At 56.9% G+C, this 24,920-nt stretch overlaps 2 protein-coding genes across 2 annotated transcripts; one reads left to right on the top strand and one right to left on the bottom strand.

The window, feature by feature from the left end:
• INPP5J (inositol polyphosphate-5-phosphatase J) lies at positions 5,063–17,497 on the top strand. Its single transcript, XM_018060957.1, has 13 exons — positions 5,063–7,377; positions 9,267–10,414; positions 10,750–10,866; positions 11,131–11,239; positions 11,451–11,567; positions 12,105–12,280; positions 13,034–13,145; positions 13,286–13,395; positions 13,540–13,723; positions 15,912–16,049; positions 16,207–16,284; positions 16,411–16,515; positions 16,736–17,497. Exons 1-13 carry the CDS (start codon positions 7,273–7,275, stop codon positions 17,243–17,245), a joined length of 3,009 nt encoding a protein of 1,002 aa, XP_017916446.1. The 5' UTR covers positions 5,063–7,272; the 3' UTR covers positions 17,246–17,497.
• Positions 17,612–23,194, bottom strand: PLA2G3 (phospholipase A2 group III). Its single transcript, XM_005691644.3, has 7 exons — positions 22,537–23,194; positions 21,354–21,486; positions 20,977–21,111; positions 20,373–20,662; positions 19,572–19,701; positions 19,346–19,462; positions 17,612–18,767 (listed from the first exon to the last, which is right to left on the bottom strand). The coding sequence occupies exons 1-7, from the start codon at positions 23,048–23,050 to the stop codon at positions 18,557–18,559; spliced, it is 1,530 nt and encodes a 509-aa protein (XP_005691701.2). The 5' UTR covers positions 23,051–23,194; the 3' UTR covers positions 17,612–18,556.

The raw sequence follows: 24,920 nt of genomic DNA, 5'->3' as shown, positions 1-24,920 counted from the left end.
GGAAGCTCGGTAGTTTTGCATTCCTGGGCCCCTTCCTTTATTAAAATATCTTACATTAGACATTGGAGGGACTACCCTGGTGGTCCATTGGTTATGAATCTGCCTCGTAATTAAAGACAGCACAAGTTCAATCCTGACAACTAAACCCATGTGCCACTAGAGAGCCTGCTGCCCCAAGGAAAGTTCCCTAGTGATTGCGAGGAAGATGCCACGTGATGCAGCTAAACATTTTTAAACTGAATTTTACAACTGCTTTGATCTTAAAAGAAATTAATATAATCCAGGCTAGGTTCATTATTATTCATTCATTTTTTTCTTCCAATTTAAAAAAAATTAAAATTAAAACATTTTTGTGGGCCCCTAAAAGTATGATGGGCCATAGACACTGAACCTCATGGATAAGTCGGGTCTGCCTAGAGCCCTTCATTCATATCGTTACCTCCCATTCACTGACTTGATTGTGAAGATATAATAGGCTTAGGGCTGTTATTTAATATTCATTGTCCATAAATACATGAGGACACAGTAAATATAATTGGTTCTATCCAGATTATTGAAATGATAAGCTATGTCTAACACTGTTTACTGCTGTGAAAGTGGGAATTCATCCAAGCTTTCTGAAAGGCAACTTGACACATTAAATCAAAACCCTAAAAATATTTTTTCTACCCAGTATTACACTTCTCAGAATTTGACCCAAAGTAATCTTGAGAGAGGTAATCAATGGTTAGATTAAAATGTTTATCAAGACACTGTTTACAATGGTGAAAAACGAGCTTGGACAGAAGCATGTCACAGCAGGGGATGAGATAAGTAAATGCTGGTACTTGCTTAGGTTGGGCTTCCCTGATAGCTCAGTTGGTAACGAATCTGCCTGCAATGCAGGAGACCCTGGTTCAATCCAGGGAAGATCCCCTGGAGAAGGGAGATGCTACCCACTCCAGTATTCTTGGGCTTCCCTGGTGGCTCAGCTGGTAAAGAATCCTCCTGCAATGCAGAAGACCTGGGTTCGATGCCTGGGTTGGGAAGATCCCCTGGAGAAGGGTAAGGCTAGTGAAGTGAAGTTGCTCAGTCGTGTCTGACTCTTTGCGACCCCGTGGACTGTAGCCCACCAGGCTCCTCCGTCCATGGGATTCTCCAGGCAAAAATACTGGAGTGGGTTGCCATTTCCTTCTCCAGGGTACGGCTACCCACTCAACTATTCTGGCCTGGAGAATTCCATGGACTATATAGTCCATAGGGTCGCAAAGCAGAATCAAGCAGTTGTTTAAAATGATGTGGCATAGTGTTGAATGACATGGAGAGTGTTCACAGTTATGGTGTTAATTTTTTTTTAAGCTCTAAAACAGTAATATCAGTTGGGAATTGTGATGCTCCAGGTTGCAAGTCACAGAAACCGCAAGTTAAATGGGCTTAAATGATAAATGGAATCTCCTGGTTCAAATAACAAAATAGTTCAGGGAGGGAGGGCTTCAGATGAGGTTTGATCTGGTTGATAAAGTCACCAAGGCCGGATCTCTTTCCATTCTGCTTTCCATAACATCAGTTTGTCCTTAGCACAGTTATCTGCCTGGTGTCAAGATGACTGCCAGCAGTAATCAGGACCACTACAGACTTCTTCACTCATCTAATCAAGGGGAAATCTTTTTTTTTTTTTTTTGGTAAACTCCTCAGGAGAAAAAACAAACTTTCTTTCCCAAAAGCCCCCAGCAAAAGTTTCCTCACTGTTCACTAGGTCCATCCATGGTCCAATCAAGTGGCTGGAGAATGGGAATGCTCCCTGACTTAACTGTTTGGGATCCATTCCTGAAGGCTGTCAAGGATATGAGCTGCAAAGGATGTTGTGGTAGCAACAGAGTAGCCAAAAAATTGTATACAATATGTGTATATAAATGTATATCCTAGACCAAAACACAAAGAAAGTCTGGAAGGAAACAGCCCAGGAAATCAAAACGGTCATCTCTTGGTACTTGAATCTATAGGTGAATTTTTTCCCCTCCTTTACAGTATTTTTTCTGTAGTAAGTATGTATCACCTGAACACAAACAGTAATCTTTGTTTACAAAAATAATGGGTCACAGCCTTGGGTTCCCACTACCCCACACCATACCCCAGCAAGGGCCCCAGACTGGCTGAAGCCAGAGGCCCCATGGAGCCTGTGGCTTTTCCGCTGACAGAGCCAAAGCTCGGTGCCTCGTGGGCCCACACTGTTCACTGGACAGGTGCCACCAAACCACTCTCGTTGCATTAACCTGGACACTGTGGTCTCTGGAGGGGCCGGAGCCTGAGCTGCTGCGCGTTGACTAGCCAGCTAGTGGAACCAATGGTAGAGACGCTGGGCACAACAGTGCCGGGAACATTCTGGCATCGGCAGCCACAAGAGGCCCAGGTTCTCCCAGAACAGATCTCTGCTCGTAATCCACACCCTGTGTGGCAGTCTGGAATCTAGGCCAGCAGGCTTCCTCAGGTGGGGCTGGTGCTGGGGTTTAGACTGTGACAATGCCAGGCTCAGACAAGGTCAGGGTCAGTTCTTAGCCTACGGCCACATTCAGAACTGAGGCTGGGGCTGGAGTCCAGGCTCAGTCAGTGACTGGGATTTGGTCTCAGTGACTAAGTCCAGTGGTCAGCCTTTGGCCAGTTCAGTGCACAGCTGTGTGACCAAGGGTCAGGGCTCAGCCTGTGACTAGGTTCAAGACTCAGCCTGCCACCAGGCCAGTTAATGACCAGACTTGGGCCTCAGTCTCCACTTGGACTTGGGACCCAGTCTAAAATCAAAAGTTAGTCTGGACCAAGGTTAGAGTTCAGTCTGTGACTATGGCTTGGTCTTAAGCCAGGATCAGGGGTGGATCTGGGTCAAGTTGGGATCAGGCGTAGTCAGGCTTGGATCAGCCTCAGTACTTGACCAGACAGAGTCAGGGCTCAATCTAGAGATGGGGTAGAGGCTCATTCTTAGTGTGGGATCGGGGCTCAGTTAACACCAGACTGGGCTCAAGTTGGACCTGGGATCAGGGCTAGGATTTAGTCTGGCTCTGTGCTCTGTTCTGAGCTCTGATAAAGATGTTTCCAGAGACCTGGGAGCTGAGGGCAGGTCAGCATTGCAAGAAAGGAGGGCCCCCAGGCAATCTTCCGCGGCTGCATTAAACCTCTCCTTGCTTGCTGAAGCCGGTTCTCCTAGAGCCTTCTAACCTACATGGCTCTGCTGCCCGAGATCCCCTCGCACCAGAATAAAAATAGCCGCTCACTTCAGAGCAGCTGACAGCAGTGCCAGGCTGCCTGGGAGGAGGGGGAACTGAGGAGAGGGAGGATGGATGCTTGAGCAGGGCCCCAGCTGTGTGACCTTGGGAAAGTCACTCTTCCTCCTAGAACCCCTTTTTGAGGGCCAGGGTGGGACGTGAGGATGCCACCTCCCCCAGAGGGGACAGCAATATAACATGTGGCACTCGGTATCAGTAGGTAACTCAGGAGTGAAGCCTTGGGAGGAGAAATGCTCCAAGCCCAGTATACTTCCTCCTCCAGGAAGCCCTCCCTGATGCTTACCTCGTCCACCTTCCCACAATACTCCATAGCATCCTCTACATCTCAAATAATTTCTCAGCTAGTGGCCTTCCTTACAGTGGGCCTGGGTCAGGTGATCAGGGAGCCAATCAAAGGTGGATAGACCCTTCTGTACCATTACCATCCTCAGGCACCCTGGGAGGCAGATTGAGGAAGAGGAAGAAGAAAGTCTCTCCCTCCCTTCCCTGCTTCCGGGGGATTTACTCTGAGCCAAAGGGCCATGTGGGCACATGTCCATCCTTTCCCAGCCAGAGCCTGGCACACTCCGTATCTTTGCACCTGCTTCTCTCTCTGCTTCCCAGGGCTTTTCTTCTCTTTTCAGTTTGGCAACACAGATTCTCCTCCAAAGAATGGGTTCACAGCTTCCTGGTGGCTCAGTGATAAAGGATCCGCCTGCCGGGTCAGCAGACACAGTTCGATCCCTGGTTGCAGAAGATCCCACATGCCAGGATGAGGGGATGGGTGTGGTGGGGAGGGGCGAACTAAGCCCGGTAGCCACAACTACTGAAACCTGTGTGCTCTAGAGCCCACCACAACCACAGAAAGGCCCGCGTAGCAACAAAGACTCAGCGCAGCGAAAATAAATTATAAACAAATTTTTAAAACTGATGTGGCTGAATCTTTTTTTTTTTCCCTAAAAAATGAAAGGGTTCAATGGGAACCTGTGTGGGGGAGAATTATCCACCATCTACCTGAGAACCCCATGCCCTGTCCCCTCCTGGCTGGGTAATCCCTAGGGGGACTTCTTCCTCTCTCAAATTGGGATCTGATTACCAATCTCACAGGGTTACTATGGAGTGATTGAGCTAATGCATCAGCCACCTCCTTTCCTGTCCCTGACCCAAACAGCCTAGAGGGGAACACTAAGATTCCCAGGGGGGCAGGACAAGATGTACTCTCTGCCTTGGAACACCGCCCCCTACCCCCAGGAGTGAAGGATGGGAGCTGGGAGCCAGGAGGTGCCTCCGGAGACAGCCGTCTCCAGGGGGGCGGTTCTCCCTGGCAGCTGCCCCCAGCCTGCCGCCCTGAGCCCCAGAGCCTGTTATCAACCTCCTTAGTCATCACACCAGGAGCTCAAATATAGCTTTTACCCTGTTCCTTTCTCAGCCGGGGTCCGCCCCCCACCCCCTTCCTGTGGCAAGGCCATGTCTGGGTCTCAGAGCCTCCTTTCCTTCCCCTCCCCAGGAAGACAACTATGTGGGGTCTGTTTCGTCATCCACCAAATGTGCAGGTGGGAAGAGATGATGGTGGTGGTGGTGGCGATGGTAACTCCAGGGCAGCTACCTTCACCGAGAGCTGGCTTATGCCGGCTGTTGCTGCTGCTATTTCGTCACTCCGTCTTTTCTGATCTTTGTTACCCTATGAACTGTAGCCCGCCTGGGTCCTCTTTCCATGGGATATTCCAGGCAAGAATACTGGAGTGGGTTGCTGTTCCCTCCTCCAGGGCATCTTCCCCACCCAGGGACTGAACCTGCTTCTCCTGCACTGAAGGCGGGTTCTTTACCATTGAGCCACCTGGCAAGCCCTGCTTGTGCCGGGCTCTGTGCTAAACCCTTCATATGTATTATATGATTGAATTCTCACAGCAACCTTAGCAGGTAGCTCCTGTTTTTAGTCTGCATTATACTCAAAATCTGAGTGACTCTCCAGGTCAGTCAGTGGCAGAGCCAGAAACAGAGTCCTCTGCAGAATCTGAGAGATGGTGGAGACCCTGCAGAGGACCCCTCTGCACGCTTATATATTTGCCTGACATTTGCCTGGCTTTTCAAAGGTATTGATGTCCCTATATCAGCCCAGGTGGCTGAGCCTTAGGACTGGTTCCTGGCACCCAGATCTGTCCTCTGTCACTTCCAGGGTTGCAACAGAAGCCAACTACTCCTGAGGGCCTCAGTTTTCTCATCTGTAAAATAGAAGTCAGAGGGCTAGGCAGGGTAGGTTCAAAATTCCTTTCCATTTCTAGCAGCCTGAGCATCACCACCACCATCTCCACACTCACCTCCTCCCTCATTGCCACCCCATCTTCACCTCCAACTCCACCACCACCTCGTCTTCCGTCAACATAACAGCCCCCAACGCCTCTCCTGCCCGCATCTCTCCTCCGCTTTTACTATAACCCTCGTCACCGTCTCTTCATTCCGCCCCCTCCACCATCACCAAACTCTGCTATCACCTCTACTGTTGCCATGACCATCACCTCCACTATCCCTTCTATCACACTATCCATCCCATCACTGTCGTCATCTCATCCCCTGCAACATCACTGGCGGTCCTCCCCTTCCATCATCATAATTGTGGGCGGTTTCCTCTCCACCCCTGCAGTCACCGCTGTCTTCACCTCCCCCATCACCACCCAAAGACAACCTTTCTACCCCAGGACCCTACTGCAGCCTGGGTCTCTGCCTCTTCAAATTCCAGCCTCACGGAGACACTGGGCCCAAACTCAGACTAGACCCAGAGACAGTCAAGCGGAGGCGGGAAGCCCATCCAGGAGAGGGGAAGGGGGCATCTGTCCACATGACCTTTTTGCAGGGGGCCACACAGGCCCATGAGGACACAGAGGGCACTGGTGGCCAGCAAGGAGCTCTGGGCCCAAAACCGAGCATTTTCTGCCTAAACGAAGTGAGAGCATCCCTTTCTAAGCAATCTAGCAGTTCTGGAGGAACTGAGATTTCAGGGACCGCTTAGCAGACAAGAGTGAGAGTGGGGAAGAGGCAGAAGCAGAGCCCACAGCCATATCTACCCGTATCTGAACCCTGTCACTCGCTCACGCTTCTCAGTGATTGATTGGTCCATCCCTTCAACCAACACTTCCCTAGGTGTGGGAGAGACAAGGCCCTGTGCTGGGTCCTGGCCAAAGAAGTTCCCAGGCCTGTTTTTGACCCTCTCACCATCTGTTTCCCACTGCTTGGCCTTTCTCCACCCTAGTCCACTTCCCCCAGAAACCCCAATTGGCTCTTGTGGGTCACAGAGGCAGCTCTCTGTCCTCTCTGAGACTCAAGGGACCTCCCCAGCTCACCAGATGACCTTGAGAAAGTCCCTCTCCCAAGCCACACCCAGTGAGTCCTGGAGAAGGAAAGCTGAGAGGAGCCCCCGGGCCTGGCGGTGGGGACAGGCGGCACAGTGTCTACAGAAGAGGAGGGGCCAGTGTTGAGGGCGAGATGTCAAAAGGGGTCCAGTTGCTGGAGCCTGAGCGTCTGGCTCTGGGATGGGAAGGATAGAACCAGGAAGGGGGCCGGGCACCCGGGCCTGAAAATGGGGCAAAGGTGGGGGCCAAGGCAAGCCCTGAGTTGGCAGGGAGTCAGGAAGGTCACAGGATCAGGGCCAGGACCCCAGTGTCTCCAAGGCCCTGGAGAGGGGGCTGATCCTTTGAGTTACCTTACCCTCAGGTATGTCAGCGCCCCTCCCTTGAGTAAGGGCTGGCCAGGCCCATTGGAAGGAGGGTGAAAACAAAAAGAGAGCTTCCACTATGCTGGGACCTGTTCTAGGCCCATGGGCCCACTCCCCACCCTTTCCTCTCCTACCAACACCATTCCAGGTTCAGCAGCCTATCCCCAGGGGGTAGGCCACCTTGTCCGACCACCTCTAGGTTGGAAAGTGGGTCCCTGTGCCTTTAAATTCTCAGCAGGTTGAACCGACTGATGACATCACTGGTTCCCGGGGAGCGGAGGAGCTGGAGCTGGAGCCGGGAGGGAACCTGGGGCTGCCTGGGCTGCAGACATGGAGGGCCGGGGCGTCGGTGGCAGCAGGAGGCCAGGGACCCGGGCTGGCCTGGGCCCCCTGCCCATGCCCCATGGGATTTCACAAACTGGGGCACCCTCCAAGGTAAGACCCCTAAAGCTAGTCTTGCACATTCCTGATCCTTGGTCCCACACCCCACACACATTGCAGGCACCTTGGTGCCCCCAACTGAGGGGCTGGCATTCTCCCTGCCCACCAAGCAGGGACTGGGCAAGCAGGGTACCCTAGGGTCTGAAGGGGTAGCGATGGAATACCCAGAGAGTGATGGAGTTAGCCATCTCCAGGACCCTATGGGAGAGCCCTGGACTGGGTATCAGGGGACCCAGCTGTGCTTCAGCTTTGCTGTGTGACCTTGGGCAAGTTGCTTGTCTTCTCTGAGCCAGTGCAAAATGAGGAGGCTTGTCCGTGAAGACTGAAACTGTGACATCTGGGATGTCTAACTTGTTAGTACTGGAGGCGGTGTGGTGTTTAGGTGGGGTGTGGAGTGGGACACTAGAAACCAAGGAAGATGCCCAAAATGCAAGCCTCAAAGAGCTGAGTTTGGGGACAGAGGTGGAGACAGTTTCAGGTTCTCTGAACCGAGAAGGACGCGGGATACAGGCAGAACTGCATCTCTGGAGGCAGGGATGGGGCCGCCCCAGGGTGAGTGCAAACCTTCATCTGCCCTCCCTGGCAAAGGACACTTCATCCTGACTTCTGGAGACAGGGGCATCAGAAACAGGACAGACGGAAAGGGAGAGGGCCTCCCTTCTGGGCCCAATGCCCCCAACTCCACTGCCAGACAGGAAGAGGGTACTTGCTGGCCTGCTTTCCCAGGTGAAGTGACGAGGGTAAGAGGGTACAACTTGCGCACAGACGTGTGCCACCAGGATCAACAGAACCCTGGACTTGCTCTGGATTTGAAATCACACTTGAGAGGATGGACAATTCTCTGGAGCTCAAATGCAATCCTAGCAAATGAGCTCAGAAATGCAGAGAGGTGAGACCGGGCTCCCCAGGATCAGTGTGGCCACAGACCCTTCACCAGTTTCCTTCACGTTACAGACAGGGAGACAGAGGCCCTAAGCAGGGAAATGCTAGCCTATGGGCACACAGAGCTGGGTTTGGGGTCAGCATGGCGAGCCCCAGCAGGGCTCTTGCTCCTGCAGGAGATCTGGGAACAGGTGAAGAGGACAGAGGGGACTGTGACCGAGGAGTTGGGGATGTTTGCCAGAGGAGAACATGAGGGTTCCTGGGTACAGTGGAGGAAGGGGGGCTGTTTAACAGGCTGGACCCAGGATGTCCAGAGTGGGCAGACCTGGGGGGTCAGATCAGTAGCCCTCGGCCAGGAGGGCAGCATGGACTGTAGCGGGGGTGGGGCGGCGCTCAGGGAAGCTGGCTCCAGCCCCCCAACATTCTAGGGTGGCGAGGGAGCAGAGGCCAGCCAGGAGGTTAAGGGGAACGCTCAGGCCCAGGCTTACACTCTGCTTCCTGAAAGTCGGGGATTTTAAACTCTGCTTCTATGAAAGAGGTATCACAGATGAGAGAGGGGATAGTTTTCCGTGTCCCGTTTCCTTTAAAAGAGAAACTGATTCACAGCAGAATCAATTGGGGTGAGAAATTAGGAAGAACTTCCTCAGAAAGATAGGCCTTTTCTAGCTAGACAGAGTCTGCTCGGATCTCTGTGAGGTGGAGGACTGCTTAGGGTTGGTTGACCCTGAGCCTTTGCCCGGTCCTATACAAGATGGGGGTTTCCCAGGTGGTACTAGTGGTAAAGAACCCACCTGCCAATGCAGGAGACGTTGAGACGGGGGTTCGATCCCTGGGTCGGGAAGATCCTCTGTAGGAGGGCATGGCAACCCATTCCAGTATTCTTGCCTGGAGAATGCCATGGACAGAGGAGCCTGGTGGGCTACAGTCCATGGGGTCGCAAAGAGTCAGACATGACTGAGTGACTTAGCACGCACGCGTACAAGATGGACTCACGTTTTCAGCTCCCAGCGAAGAAGTCAGCCCCAGTGCCCTTGGAACCGCGGTTGGCTCTGACGCCTGTGGGGCCACGAGCAGCAATTCTGCCTTCCTCAGAGGGCCCAAGGCTGGCTCTGGCGTCTCCCCGACCCATCTTGGCTCCAGCGGCCACCCCTGGAGGGCAGAAAACAGCTCCTGCCCACCGCCGCTCCGGCCTAGCTCCAGCATCAGTGGGCCAGTTGGTGATGTCTGCCTCGGCTGGGCCGAAGCCTCCTCCTGCGACCTCAGGCTCAGTCCTGGCTCCGACGTCCCTGGGGCAGCTCCTGATGTCTGCCTCAGCTGGGCCAAGGCCTCCCTCAGCTACCCCGGTGCCCAGGCTGGCTCCATTGTCCAGGGACCAGAAGCAGGTGCCACCTGCCTCCATGGGACCCAAGCCAGCACTGGCTGCTTCAGGCCTGAGCCTGGCTGTGACATCTGAGAAACAGCCCCCACAGCCCCCCTCCAGCCCTTCCCCAGGGCCCAGTCCGGTTCTGTCGCCACCTCAGGAACAGGTCCTGGCTCCAGCATCCGTGACGCCAGCCCTGGCCTCCACAGGATGGACACCAGCTAAACAGAGGGACGCTCCAGCCCCTAGACCTCCGCCCCATTCTGAAGGGCATCTCCCGGCCCCAGCTCAGGCATCTAGTGCTGTGGGCTCCCCATCCTTGATCCAAGCCCCCCCAGATCCTCGGGTCTCCCCCTCCTTCAGAGCCCGGCCTGAGGTCCCCCGCAGCAGCCCTGAGGATTCTGTCTTGCCCCGGCCACCCCAGACCCTGCCCCTGGATGTGGGCCAGGGTCCTCCAGAGCCTAGCACTCGCTCCCCGGGACTTCTGTCCCCCACCTTTCGGCCAGGGGCCGCCTTAGCCCAGACTGTACCCCCACCTCTGCCCAAGCCACCTCGGTCTCCCAGCCGCTCCCCCAGCCGGTCCCCCAACCGGTCCCCAGGTGTCCCCCCAGCTCCTGAGATGGCCCTCCCCAGGCCTGGCACCCAGGGTGCCGGGCCTGGGGAGCATCTGAGTCCCAGTCTTCAGCCCAGAGAAACTGCAGTCCCGGTGACCACCTCCTCTTCTACACCCACCTCATCATCCTCCTCTTGGTCAGCCCAGCCCACCTGCAAGAGCGACCCTGGCTTCTGGTGAGGGCCTTCTCCTGAGAGGCTGGCTGCCAGGGCTTGAGCTCTGAGGTTGGGCCCTACTCTGCCCCAGCTGACCCCCCTGAGGAAGAGTCCCTGGGGGTGTGAGACCCACTCTGGGACCCTCAGGAGATAGCAGTCCTCTCGGAAGGGACTTGCCCACCCCTGCCTCAGTTGATCTCCCCTGGAGAGTCTGGTGGGAGGGGTCCTGGGCCCACGGTGGGTCCTCCTGAGGGTATTCACCCACAGCTTGTCTCCCCATTAAGAGCCCTGTGGGAGGGAGCTTGAGGGTAAGGGGTGGCGCCCAGTAGTAACCCCTCCCATCCCCCCATCCCCAGGATCACTGTGGTCACGTGGAACGTGGGCACTGCCATGCCCCCCGACGATGTCACGTCCCTTCTCCACCTGGGCAGCACCAGCGGTGACAGTGACAGGGCAGATATGATCGCCATAGGGTGAGGGGGCAGGGCGAGCAGACTCCCTCCTGAGACATGATCGCCATAGGGTGAGGGGGCAGGGCGAGCAGACTCCCTCCTGAGACATGATCGCCATAGGGTGAGGGGGCAGGGCGAGCAGACTCCCTCCTGAGACATGATCGCCATAGGGTGAGGGGCAGGGCGAGCAGACTCCCTCCCAGCCCCTTGCCCATGGGAGCGGTTCCTAGGGCGCCCCCAATCCGAACACCGCCTCGCCATCCGCCCCCCCCCTCCGCCCCCCAGGTTGCAGGAAGTGAACTCCATGATCAACAAGCGGCTCAAGGACGCGCTCTTCACGGACCAGTGGAGCGAGCTCTTCATGGACGCTCTGGGGCCCTTCAACTTTGTGCTGGTAACGCCTCCCTCAGCCGCCCCCCGGGGAGGTGGAGCCCCCTGGCTTCCCAGCGCTAGCTCTGCCTTGACTCACTGCGGGGTCCGCTGAGCCTCTGTGGCCGGGTCCCTGAAATAGGAGGATGGAGGAGCAGACCCTTAAGGACCGGAAAAGGCGAGGGCGGCGTGGGAGCCGCGTCCCGCCGCCCAGCCTCCTCTCGCCTCTGCTGCAGGTGAGCACCGTGCGGATGCAGGGCGTCATCTTGCTGCTGTTCGCCAAGTACTACCATCTGCCCTTCCTGAGGGACGTGCAGACGGACTGCACGCGCACTGGCCTGGGAGGCTACTGGGTGAGCGTGGAAGGGGCCTGGGAGGGACCAGGGACCTAAGGCGTCTGTAGATTAGTCCCCGGCCCCCAAGCAGTGGCAACATCCCCTCCCCAAACTCCACCCCTTACTCTGAGACCTGCCTCTCCCCACCCACCGCTACCTCTCCTTTTCTAGACCCCGCCCCTGTCTATAAAACTTTCCTAGGTGGCAAATAGGTCAAGAATCAGCCTGCCAATGCAGGAGACACAGGAGATGAGGGTTCGATCCCTGGGTCGGGAAGATCCCCTGGAGTAGGACATGTCAATCCACTCCAGTAATCTTGCCTGGAAATTTTCATGGACAGAGGAGGTTGGCGGGCTGCGGTCCGTGGGCTTGCAGAGTGGCCGGTTTCTATTCGCACCACTTCCTAGTGTTCCATTCCTTTCCTTAGAACCCACCCCTCTCCAAGCCTGCACCAGTCCTGAGCCACACCCGATGACCAGGCCCACCCAAACCCCGCCCCAGGGCTCACCTCCCTGCCTAAGCCCCGCCCACGACCCGCCCAACCTGTCTCCCCAGGGCAACAAGGGTGGAGTGAGTGTGCGTCTGGCTGCCTTTGGGCACATGCTGTGCTTCCTGAACTGCCACCTGCCGGCCCACATGGATAAAGCGGAGCAGCGCAAGGACAACTTCCAGACCATCCTCAGCCTCCAGCAGTTCCAGGGGCCTGGCGCTCAAGGCATCCTGGATCACGAGTATGGGCCTCTTGGAGCTTGGGTGGGGCTAGTGGAAGAGGCTGGAGAAGGAAGTGGCAACCCACTCCAGTATTCTTGCCTAGAGAATCCCGTGGACCGAGGAGCCTGGTGGGCTGCTGTCCATAGGGTCGCGCAGAGTCGGACACGACTGAAGTGACTGAAGTGGAAGAGAAGTGGTAGGAAGGCCCTGTAGGGAGAGGCGGGGCCTATGGGGGCGGAGACCACACACTACGTCTAGGAACCGGAACGCGGGAGGGCGTCCCTCATCCGCCTGCGATGCAGGAGACCCCGGGTTGCTTCCTGGGTCGGGAAGATCCTCTGGAGAAAGGATAGGCTACCCACTCTAGTATTCTTGGGCTTCCCTTGTGGCTCAGCTGGTAAAGAATCCGCCTGCAATGTAGGAGACCTGAGTTCGATCCCTAGGTTGGGAAGATCCCCTGGCGAAGGGAAAGGCTACCCACTCCAGTATTCTGGCCTGGAGAATTCCATGGCCTGTGTAGTCCATGAGGTCACAAAGAGTCAGACACGACTGAGTGACCTTCACTTTGATCGGGAAGTGGATGGATCCTGCAGGATGGATCTTTGCTGAGGGGCAGAACCTTGCTGGGAGTCAGAACCTGACAACTCACTCAGCCCCCGGTGTCATCACTGGGAGCAACTACCACTGTCAGGTTGGATGGGGGCAGAGAAGATGGAATTGGGCTCTTCTTCCCATGGATCCCGCTGACCACCCTTCCTCCCTTCCCGGAACAGCCTCGTGTTCTGGTTTGGAGACCTGAACTTCCGCATTGAGAGCTATGACCTGCACTTTGTCAAGCTTGCCATCGATAGTGAGCAGCTCCACCAGCTCTGGGAGAAAGACCAGGTGGGGGAATTGCAACCTGTACACCAAACCCCAAGCACACAAAACACGCCCTAGGACCACCTGTACCCTAGGTGATGGTCCTTGCCCTCACCTGCTCTGCCCAAGCTCTTGTCCAATTCTCTGCTTCTGGACCCTCACAGCTCAACATGGCCAAGAACACCTGGCCCATCCTGAAGGGCTTCCAGGAGGGGCCCCTCAACTTTGCACCCACCTTCAAGTTTGACGTGGGTACTAACAAATATGATACCAGGTGAGCTCAGCCCCAGGACGAGAGGTGGGGGTGCGGGCTGAGACAGGATAAAGGGGATAAAGGAATAAGGATAAAGGAGAGGAAAGGGGATCGGGGGGCTCGACTCACGGCCCCTGATACTCAGGTTACTCCTGCCCATCGCAGTGCGAAGAAGCGGAAGCCAGCCTGGACAGACCGCATCCTGTGGAAGGTCAAGGCTCCAGGTGGAGGCCCCAGCCCCTCAGGAAGGGAGAGCCACCGGCTCCAGGTGACCCAGCACAGCTACCGCAGCCACATGGAATATACCGTCAGTGACCACAAGCCTGTGGCTGCCCAATTCGTCCTGCACGTGAGTCCTGGCCTCCCCTCATGACATCCCCAAGCCCAGCTCAGCATCCCACTGCCCATGGGTAACCCCAGGCCCTCACCACCATCCACTTATCATAACAGACTGGGAGTGGGATTATGATCTCCGTTTTTAGATGAAGAAAACCCTGAGGCTCAGAGACACAGCATCCGTTTCCTGGGGTCACATGGTTAACAAAGGGAAGAGTTAGGATTTGAACCCAGGCTAGGCTGATTTAGAAGAGGATGTCTTTTCCATTCATTTCTAGCTCTCCTTTTCCAAGAAATGGTTAGGGCAATTGTGTTGAAATTCACATATTCAGTAAGACAAGCAAACTCAAAATATATACTCAAATGCCATGTGGTGTTCATTCACATTCACTTATTATTTATTTACCATCTTACCGTATGTGGTGGGGAGAGGGAGTAGAGATATAGGACAATATACAGCTAGACTCTGAATAGTTACTATAAAATTTAGCTTTGTGTTTAGGACTGAGGCCCCTACTTGCGAAAGTAAAGAGGGGAAATCCAAGAATGTCAGAACTGGATCCTAGAGATCGTGTGATCCAACTCTGTTTTTTTGTTTGTTTGTTTGTTTGTTTTCCAGGAAAACGGAGGCTCTTAGTGGGGTAGGCATGAGCCCCAGGTCACACACAGGCTGAGTGGCACAATAGGGTGGAGCCCACTTTCCAGCCCTGAAACCCAACTCTGGGCTCTCCGATTCTCTTGATCTGATAAGCCAGAGAATATTTTCCCAGCTAACTTTGTCATATGATCAGTCGGCTGGACAGCAGCCAGTGTCCTCAGCTAGGAATGGAAATCTGCCTATGTCTGGCTTCCCATGACCTTTGGTAAAAGCCTTGAATGTGAGGTTTAATCCCCAGTCAGGGACCTCACCTTGAGAACCACTCTTTTTGGGTGCTCTATCCTGCATTCTTTATCTAGAACTCTCCCTTATGAAACCTGTTGAGCGCCTCCTCACCTCCTCCTCTGGCTTTGCGCCTGAGCCTGTGTAGGATACGTCAATGTGTCACCCTTTTGAATGTCCTGGTAAGCCCCAAAGAGGTCCACATTCTCCTCCTGGTTTCACTGATGAGGGAAACAGAGCCTCAGGGAACTTCAGTCTCTTACCCAAAGCAGCACAGAACAGGGCTCAGCAGGAGTTTTGACCCCGCAAGGCCCTGGAGGGTGTTTCCAAGACTCCAGCCTGGCCACCCCAGCCTGGTTCCTGCTATCGGGAACCCAGGGGCAGGGAGAGGGGGTGCTGGTTTCTTCTGAAGCAGCTTGGCTTAGAAGCTGAGGCGGGGAAGAAAGTGGAAACCAGATAAACGGGAGCCAACAAAAGCCTGAGGCTGGCACCCCCTGAGTCCTTCCCCAAGGGACAGAGCTGGAGCCAGCACCCTGGCGACCTGCCACCCCAGCAACCTCATCCCCATGGTGACCCCCCGATCAACCCGGGTGACCCTGGGCAGAGGAGACTCATGGTTATCATTTGTCTCCACAGATTGGTAACAAACAAGGTTCATAGTGGTCCCTTAGTACGGGGCGGGGGGGAGCTGAGTCTCACTTAGGGTGGCTTGGGACTTACCTGAGGTCATGAGCAGGTTAGTAGGAGAGCCTAGAAGGTCTTCTGGCTTCTCCCCAGAGCTCTACTTGCCGGCTCAGGGGTGATCAGTTTAGCCCAGAATATCCAGGGCATCGTGGGACTTTACCTGTCTCCTTTGTTAGTGTATAAGTGAGTCATTCATTGAGCACCTACTGTATATTGAGAAGTATATAGGATGCTTTATATGGTATCTCGCTGAATCTGCAGAGCAACCCCAAGAGTTAAATGTGAATGTGATCCATCAGAGTTTGCAGACAGGAGCCCAGGTATTCAGAGAGGTCAAGAAACTCACCTCGGGGCACATTGCATGCCTGTGGCAGAGCCAGGGCCAAACCCACAGTCTACCAAGGGTCAACACTGTGTTCCCATTCACTCCCCACAGAGGCTAAGGACAAAAGGCCTGAGCTGGGAGGCAGGAAGCCTGGCATTTATCCTGGGCCTGCTTCTCCTCCTGTTTCCCAGTCCATGTAGCGGCCTCAGAGGCCCTTCATCTCAGCCTATTTGTGCTGACTCAGGCCCAAGGGATCTAGGTGCAGAGAATGCTAGAGGGTCTCCTCTGATATTGCCCCCTGCCCCTGGGCAGTTTGCTTTCAGAGACGACGTACCTCTGGTACGGCTGGAGGTGGCAGACGAGTGGGTGCGGCCAGAGCAGGCCGTGGTGAGATACCGCATAGAGACAGTGTTCGCCCGCAGCTCCTGGGACTGGATCGGCTTGTACCGGGTGAGAAGGGCAGGGGCGGTCAGCAGATCGGGGAGGGAACTTGGGGCCTGAAGGGGCAGCCAGGGACCCATATGGGGCTTCTCCAGAGTTTGATGTCACCCAGGGAGGCTGCTAGGGTCACCGTTACGGGTCACGATCCTGATTGCTCTCGCCCCAGGTGGGTTTCCGTCACTGCAAGGACTACGTGGCTTATGTCTGGGCCAAACACGAGGATGTGGATGGGAGCGCCTACCAGGTATTTAAGGGGAGAGGGAGAGTGGGAGGAAGCCCTCATTGCCCTTGGGGGCTCAGGATTCAGTTTCAGGGGTCCTGAGGCTGCCTCCCTCACCACAACCTGGGCCTAAACCTCCCGACCCACCAGGTGACATTCAGTGAGGAGTCACTGCCCAAAGGCCATGGAGACTTCATTCTAGGTTATTACAGCCACACCCACAGCATCCTCATTGGTGTCACTGAGCCCTTCCAGGTGAGTGCTCCTGGCTGCAGGGTTTGGGGCTGGGGGTGGGGAGGTGGCGCCAGAAGACTCTTCATTTCCTCTAGAGCCTCTGCGTTCTCTGTGAGCTCTACAATAGCCTGACCTTCCTGGGCCTTCCAGGGGAGGGCGGGAGGGGTGCCCAGAGGCCTCCACAGCCGGTTAGGGAGAGGGGCACCCCAGTGAGCAGCCTCGGCCCCCCCCCCCCACCCAGATCTCGCTGCCTACCTCGGAGCCGACCAGCAGCAGCACAGACAGCTCGGGCACCAGCTCGGAGGATGAGGATGACAGCACCCTGGAGCTGCTGGCACCCAAGTCCCGCAGCCCCAGCCCCGGCAAGTCCAAGCGGCACCGCAGCCGGAGCCCAGGCTTGGCCCGCTTCCCCAGCCTCGCCCTGCGGCCCTCTTCCCGGGAGCGCCGGGGCACCAGCCGAAGCCCCTCGCCCCAGAGCCGCCGCCTGCCCTGGGCGGCCCCCGAAGGGGGCGGCGATGGTGGCAGCCGGGGCAGCAGTGAGGAGGGGACCCCTGGGCTGCCGGGGGCCTGGGCCTTCCCACCATCTGTGCCTCAAAGCCTGGGCTTGCTGCCCGCCTTGCGCCTAGAGACTGTAGACCCTGGTGGTGGTGGCTGCTGGGGACCTGATCGGGAGGCCCTGGCCTCCTCTGGGAGCCTGTCTCCCAGCCCCCAGGGTAGGCAGGGGCTGGAGGAGGGGGGCCTGGGGCCCTGAGGGTGGGGTGGGCGGGCGGGCCCAGGGGGCCCCACTCTGCCCCAGTCTTCTGCAAACCCGCCTGCCTCCCACCTGCCGCTGCTCCAGCTTGATCTGCACCTGCCACTCTGTTCTGGCCAGGGGTGGTCCCCCACACTCGGTCCTGGCACCTCAACTGTGACAATCAGCAAAGCCCTATCCTGGCCCCCATCTGGAATGGGGGGTGGAGCAAACCCAGAGGTCATTGTTTAGGAATTAAATTCTCCAGCTTCACTCCCGACTCCTTCCTAATTTGCTAGCAGTCTGGGGTGGGGAGCAGGTGGTCGGAGGAAAGGACTACAGAGGCGAGAGGATGACAGGTCTGATAGTGACTAGGCACCAGCTGTATATGTTACACATGCCAGCTCCTTTAATCGGCACCATAAGCCTGAGTTGTGGCACTGGGTTCAGTGCAGTTCTTAGCCCCATTTCACAGATGAACAAACTGAGGCCTCCAAGAGGTGCTATGAACCTTTGCAAATCAGTTGTCTAAGTGCAGTTTGGCTGGGTGTTGGAGGGAGAGAACATTTACTGGGTGCTGAGTGCGGTCTGGGAGTTGGTTCACTTAATCCTTGACAACCCTATGAGGTAGCTGCTGTCTACACCCCCGTTTCTCAGAGGAGGAAACTAAGGCTCAGAGTGAAGGAGGTCTCTTGCTCAAGGGCATAGGGAAGATCTGAATTTAGGTTTAGGGCAGAAAGAATGGGCCAGGGCTGGGCTGGGAAGGGCATAGCAGCTGTTAATAGAAGGGGTCCCCTGAGGAGGAGGGGAGTTAAGAAGCCCCTCTCTAGCTCCCCCATCCTGTATTCAGACATAGGCACTTCTGTGACATCCCTCCTTCACCACCCTCTGCCCCTAGACCTCAGCAGGCAGGCTCTGGGGTTTTCCTGGACAACTCTTTTGAGATGTGTGTTAATTTCACAACATGGACATAAGTGTACCTCCTCCTGGTACCTCCTGGGGCTTCTGCAATGTTACCCTCTCCTCTTTCCCATCTGGTTGTTAACTCCCTGGGAAGGCCCAAGCTTGGGGCAGCAGAAGGAGCCTCCTGAATACCACATCCAAGCACAGAAGAGGTTGTGTCACCAGCCCAAGATCACCCAGCACAGCAGGAGACATGGTCCAGCATTTGGGCCTTGGCCCCTCCAACCCTACCCATGCGGCCCTCTGTCTGTCCACAAAAGCCTGTCCACACTTCGGTCTCACAATGGAGAGGAAGCTGAGACCCGCCCCACCGCAGGGCCCAGCAAAGCCCTGGGTCCGATCTAGTGCCCAGGAGAACAAGAAGTGAGGTCACTCGTTCCAGGGTTTCTGCTGCCCTTTGGGTCTTCCAGCTCCTTGGGTCAGCTGCAGGCACCGGTCGTAGAATGACGTGGGGGCCTTTGGATGCTCTGAAGGTCTTGCCTGCCTGTGGTGAGTGCTCGACCCCTGGAGCTGGCGCCTCTGCTGAAGTTGCCGCAGGTGCCAAGCTGACACTCTTATGGCCCTGGGGTCACTGGAACAGCTGTGGGGACAGAAGAGGGGGACAGGGGGTCATAGCTGGCAAGAAACCCACCCTGCTCTGCACACAGGGCAACCAAGGCCCAGAGAGGAGCAAGGATGGGGCTGGGGTGGGAGCGGTTACACTTAGCAGGGGGCAGAACAAACCTAATCTGGTACCTAGAGGCTGGGTTCTGCCCTAGATGACTGCAGAAACCTGGGCCACTGAGCCTTAGTTTCCCTACATATGAAATAGGAAAAGTAACAAGGAGTTGGTTTTGAGGATCGGAATTTAAATGAGATTGTGGCTTAGGAGGAAGAGTTCAGGAGGCGCTTCACTAGCTGTTCTGCAGGCCTTGCCGACACACATCACACACAACACGCCCTGGTGTCTGCCTCCATTTCACAGGTAACGAAATGGAGGCGTGGACAGGTGACTCAGCTGGCAAGGTCACACAGGAAGTAGATGACGGAGCTGAGATGCAACCTGTGTGGGCCCCTGACCCGCTCCATCACCCTCTCAGCCCAGGTGCATAAAGAGGGGAGAGGCAACCCACCCCACTGGAGAAGTCCCACGTCCCTCCTGGCCCTGCTGTCACCTACTCTTTGACCTCAGCACAGTCCAGCGGAGGGGCCAATTTGAAGCAGGTCATTCCCAGCAGCTCCTGAAGCATGATGGCACCCACGGGTGGGTTGTGGAACCTCAGGAAGCGGGCCAGCCTGAGGGCAGAGGCAGGTTCAGACTGGGGCAGGGCCTTTCCAGCCTGGAGTCCCTTCCCGCTGCCTGGCAACAGGCAGCCCACCGGCCAGAGGTGCGAGCAGGCCTCACCGGCGTGTGCAGTTGCAGTGGAAGAGGGGGTCCCAGGCGCTGTTGAACAGCTGGAACTTGGTCTCCTGGGGCCCGATCTGATGCTCACACCGGTCCAGGTGGCGGAAGCTGCGGCAGGCCTGGTGGACACCTGGGGGCAGGTGCAGTGGTGAGGGGAGCCCCATCCCACATCGAGGTCTCACTGGTGCCCACTGCCCTCTGGCACAGGCTCAGTCCCATACACACAGCGTCCCTTCATCTCCTGTCCTCTGTGCTCTCAGAGTGCTTCACACGTAGAGGAGACACACACACACACACACACACACACACACACACACACACACACACATGGAGCAGTACTGCCATCGCAGAAGCCCAGAAAGGTAAGAGTGCTCAGAAAAGGTTTCCTGGAGGCAGAGGCTGCTAAGCTGATGCTGAAAGAGGAAGACTCAGGGAGAATGCCCCTGGGAACAGGAGCGGCATGTGCAAAGGCCCAGCGGCAGGAGACAGCAAGCAGCTTCAGAGGAAACAAATGCAGTTTGTGAAGCTGGAATTTTGACTGGGGAGTAGGGTTTGCAGGACCAGCACCCAAAGACCCCTGGGTGTTGGATCTCCATGGTGGGGGCTCAGTGGGGAGTCCCCTGGTCAAGATTGCAGCTTATGAAAATCCCTCTGGCTGTAGTGTGATTTGACAGGTGAAGTTGGGAGTCGCTGGAAGGAGTTCAGAGCAAGAAAGGAAATAACACAGGGTCCCCCCAACCCCACACAGAGGCTCCTCTTTACCTCAGGTGCCCCCAAAGTTAGGTTAGGTTCTGCGCTCACCCTGAGGCCCCTGGAGGCCTGGATCGGTGACCTCTGGCTGGACTCTGGGGAGCATGGCAGGCCCAGGGGAGGCCACAGGGGCCTGGAGGGCTGTGGCCTTGGCTTGACTGGGGTGCCTGGACTCTCTCTGCTGTGCTGGCCACTTCTGAGGACGCTGCATCAGCTGAGGCTGGCTGGGGGCTGTGTTCTGGGGGCTGGGAGTTGAGGGGATGGCAGGGGAGCTCCAAGAGGCATTGTAGAGGGTCCTGGGCTGGAGACGAGCGAGGGGCACAGAGCCGTACCTTTTACACCTGGGAGGCAGCACACGGTGGCATTGGTCACCCAGAATCGTCCCTCCCAGACGGCCCCAGGCTCATCTCCATGGCGATCAGGGCTCTTCCAGTCCCATCCCCTCATCCCACAGCCCACTGGGTTGTGCGGGGCACCCACACACAGGAATGTCTGTGTCCTGGGCCCCCACCCCCTCCCTGAGGAGAGGACAGGGAGGACAGGATGAGACATGGTTCCCTGGAGGATGGACATACAGACCGGCCTCCCCCCCAGCCTTGGAGCCCCAGCTCCCCCACTCTGGCTGGGAAGGGGGTCAAAAGGGGAAGCAACGTACCCGCCCCACCAGTACCACTCCACACAGGCCTCCTGCTCCTCCAGCACAAAGCAAGGGATCGCCAGCACGTTGAAGAAGACCACGCCCACGATGTCGGAGACGGAGTCCCGCTGGTTCTGCAGGCACTGCTGGAACCTGCCCCAGAGCCAGCGCTCAGTCCCCGGACCTGGCTCCTCTCCCAGACCACCCAGCCACCACTACCAGACAGGTGACGCGAGGTCCGAGAATCCCACCTCCTGTTAAACCTCAGCTTTCCCACTGCTCAGGGGAGTCTGGCTGGCTGATCCTTTGGGACTCTCTGGAGCCCAGACTCTGCACCCAGTAACTGGATAACCCCACCCCGAGCTCCCAGCCCTCCCTGCCCACCGCTAACTAACCTGGCATCACAGCTGCAGTGGGAGATGGTGTGGAATCGGTAGTTCCGGATGCCGTAGTTGTACTGGAAGGGTGAGACCGTCTGAGGGCAGTGGTCATGTTCCTGGCAGCAGAGATCAGGGCCCTCGAAGACCCCTGCAGGGAGCAAAGGGGGCACTGGCTCAGCAGTCCCAGGACTCTGGGCACCACATGCCAGCTCTGCCCACATGGTGTCGGGAGCAGAGACACCTCTGTGTCTCCCTCTATGGGTCTCACAGCTCCAACACTTGAAGAGAACACCCCGGTACAGCCTCTGCTGGGCAACGCCAAGTGCCAGGGAGCCCACCCAGGAGCCCTTGTCCATGGAAAAATCTTTCTCAGGTGAACAGGTGTCTGCCTCTAGAGTTTTCAGGCTCGCATCCCAAGTAAAACTCTAAAGTTCCGAATGTGTGTGAGATGGGATGGCAAACAGTAGGGTGCAACCTCACTGGCGCGATGAGGCATTGTCAGGATGCCAACCTGCTCCAATGTAAGTGCCAAGTCCTCCCCCAGCCCTCCGCACGTAAGCGCAGACAGCTGTACCGAGAAGTGCAAAAAAGCCATGCGTGCTTTCCACCACCCGAGCAATAACGCCCTTTACTGAGCATCTTCCAAACGTCTGGCACTTCCCACCCCAGCACACAGCAGGCCTGGGAGGGAGTTATCACTTTTACTGTACAGGTTCAGAGAGGGGAAGTGACTCATTCAGCTTGGAAGGACTAAGCTGGGATTTGAACCCAAGCCTTTGGGTCTCCGCGTCCAGTTGGCTGGGCATCCTGAGCCCATAAATCCTCCTCTTGGGTAATGGCTTTTTGGCTCAGCCCAACCCATGGGCACAGTCCATGGGGTCGCTAAGAGTTGGACATGACTGAGCGACTTCACTTCCACTTTTCACTTTTCATGCACTGGAGAAGGAAATGGCAAACCCACTCCAGTGTTCTTGCCTGGAAAATCCCAGGGACGGCAGAGCCTGGTGGACTGCCGTCTATGGGGTCGCACAGAGTCAGACACGACTGAGCATGTGCGCACATTTTCCAGATAAGGAAACTGAGGTTCAGAGTAGCTAAGTCACTCCCTCAGGACATGCAGCCTGGGAGAGTGGATGCCAGGGCTAAAGCCTGCGCTTCCTCCCCCATCAGCCACCCAGTCCACACCCCGAGGTCTCACCCAGCTCCGTGGAGTTCCTGGCAGAGTCCCCGACTCCACACCACAGCGTGCCGGGCATAGTCCAGCCCCTCTTCACCCGCTGGTGCCGGATGCCAGGCTCTCCACTCTGCCCTGCTGCTCGCTTCTCCCTGGTCCCCGCTGGACTCTCAGCAGGCCCTTGGCAGGCCTCCCACTGGCTCTGAAGGATGGCCAGGGCTCTCTGCAGCTCAGGTCCAGGGGTGTGGATGAAGGAGCCCCGGGTGAGCTCACCAGCACAGACCGCACGGAAGGCTGCAGTGAGCTCTGGCTCATCCTGCCGGCTGCACACCTGCAATCTCCCGTGCCCATCCCAGCGGGCATGGAACAGAGCTCGTCCCTGGACATCCTTGCCCAGGAAGCTCAGGGATCCCAAAGGGATGCTGGCGGTGGGCCTGACCAAGTGGCAGGAGGTGGTGTGCAAGTGCAGGGCAGGGGAGCCTCCCGGAACCACCCCCAGGAAGCTCAGCACCCTCAACAGTGCCACCAGAACCCCCATCCTGCCCTGGCCCAGCCAGACAAAGCCCTCGGGAAGCCTACCCTGGTGGGCCCACGAGGCAGCAACTCTGCAGCCGCCGAGCGGAAGCGGGGGCCCAGCCGAGCCGGTGCTGCGGCACCAAAGAATGGAGCTTTGGGAAGAGTAGGAAGGAGGCTGGAGTATGAGGTGATCCGGGGCTTGTAACCGAATCCACCGGCTAGGCAGGCCGCTGATTGGCTGAGGAGTACACTTGCCGGGGCCCACGCCCCCACGCAGCCGGGGTTTCTCCTCCACGCCTTTCAGTCACCTGCCGCTGCCGGCCCAGCCCTCCAGGATGGGGACGGTAGGAGCCAAAGCCCTGGGACCGGGGGGAGGGGGACAGGAGGGATGTCTGCGTCTCCCTGGGTGCGGGAGGAGTGTCCAGGGGCTCAGAGGAGGCTCCTGAACTCGCCTCATCACCCCGCCTCAGGGATGGCTGCCACGCCCACCTCCGCGAAGCTGGCGGAAGGCCACGTGGCTCTGCCAAAGCTGGGTAAAGGAGACGAGGGCAGGGCTGGGGCTCTGTGGCACCCCTTCGCCCGGGAGCTCTGAGGCTTCCGGGAAAGGGAGCATCCATCCTCCGGCCGGTTGGGGTGCTCCCCCTGCCCAGTCCTGGTTCTAGGAAAGACACTCAGCACACTCAGGGAACAGAGTCCCAGGCCTCCCCCTTCCTGGACTCCAAGCACAAGCGTGGCCCAGTAGCAGCCCTCCTGGTCTGATTGGCGGTGTAGACACAGCCACCGCAGACTTTGAAAGCAACTCTGGGCTGGGCCGATACTTCGGGCTTGAGGAGACAGAGGTCCCAGAGGTGGACCAGGGGGCTGGGTCTGCAAGCACGTCCATGCTCGCACTGCACTCACCTGGGGACACGGCAGGCCATCCTGTGTCCTGCAAGAGACCCGGGTGGACTCTCCATCAGGGAGGGGCTACACCCAGCGGATGTTCCTGTATCTCAAAGCTGATGTGTTATTCAGCTTCCAACCAACTGGGAAAGCTGGGTACTTACAACCCACGTGCAGATGAAGAAACTGAGAATCAATGAGGGTGAGGAAACCTCAGCTGACAGTCAGAGTCCAGCTCGGGCGGGTTAGAGGCTGGGAGTGCAGCTCCTGGGGGCTCTGCTGGGAGGTCAGAGCTGGCTGGGACAGTGTCTCTTCTGTTCTGCCCGTCAGCCTACTGCTCCCGTAACATCCTAACATCCCCTCAATCTCCACCTGGGTCTCTTCCAGGAAGAAGGGCCCCAGTGAGGGCAGAGGTGGGGAAGGGGAGCTCCCCGGGGCAGAGGAGGGAGAAGGAAGCTACAGGCTATGCAAACGCATCTCTGGCTTCAGCACCAGTCTGGGTCTGTAGCTCAAAAGGTCATACGTGGGGACAGTGAAGAAGAGGGGGAGAGGGGGAGGGGAGCCCAGCATCCAAACTCCTCTCCAGAGGCTGGGAAAGGGAGTGTAGGGTAGAACAAGTGGTGGCTGGAAGGATAGGGATGCCTGGGGTTCCCAAAGGCAGGGACTGAACACAGAGGGGGTCCCTCTGGGAAGAAGTCTGATGTTCCCACCGTTCTGGGAACTTTCCCAGCGTAAGACCCTGTCACACACCTTGCCCTCCTTTTTTATATTACAGAACCTTTTCGTGCTGGTTACAACCCAGGGAGTCTGGGAGGTGCCCGGGCAGGAACCAGACTTTCAAGGTGGGACAGACCAAGCTTGGGTCCTGGCACAGTGTGACTTCAGGCTTGGAAGCCTCAGCTTCTCTGAGCCTCCATCTTCTCATCTTTGTGATGGGCATACTCACAGTGGCCACTTCACAGGACCCTGGGCACAGTGCCTAGCATCTGAAACGCTGTCACTGAAGGCTC

The sequence above is a fragment of the Capra hircus genome, chromosome 17 (genome assembly GCF_001704415.2).
Source record: "Capra hircus breed San Clemente chromosome 17, ASM170441v1, whole genome shotgun sequence".
NCBI classification, from domain to species: domain Eukaryota; kingdom Metazoa; phylum Chordata; class Mammalia; order Artiodactyla; family Bovidae; genus Capra; species Capra hircus.
The sequence above is the reverse complement of the archived record's forward strand: the minus strand, read 5'-3'. Positions and strand labels throughout refer to the sequence as shown.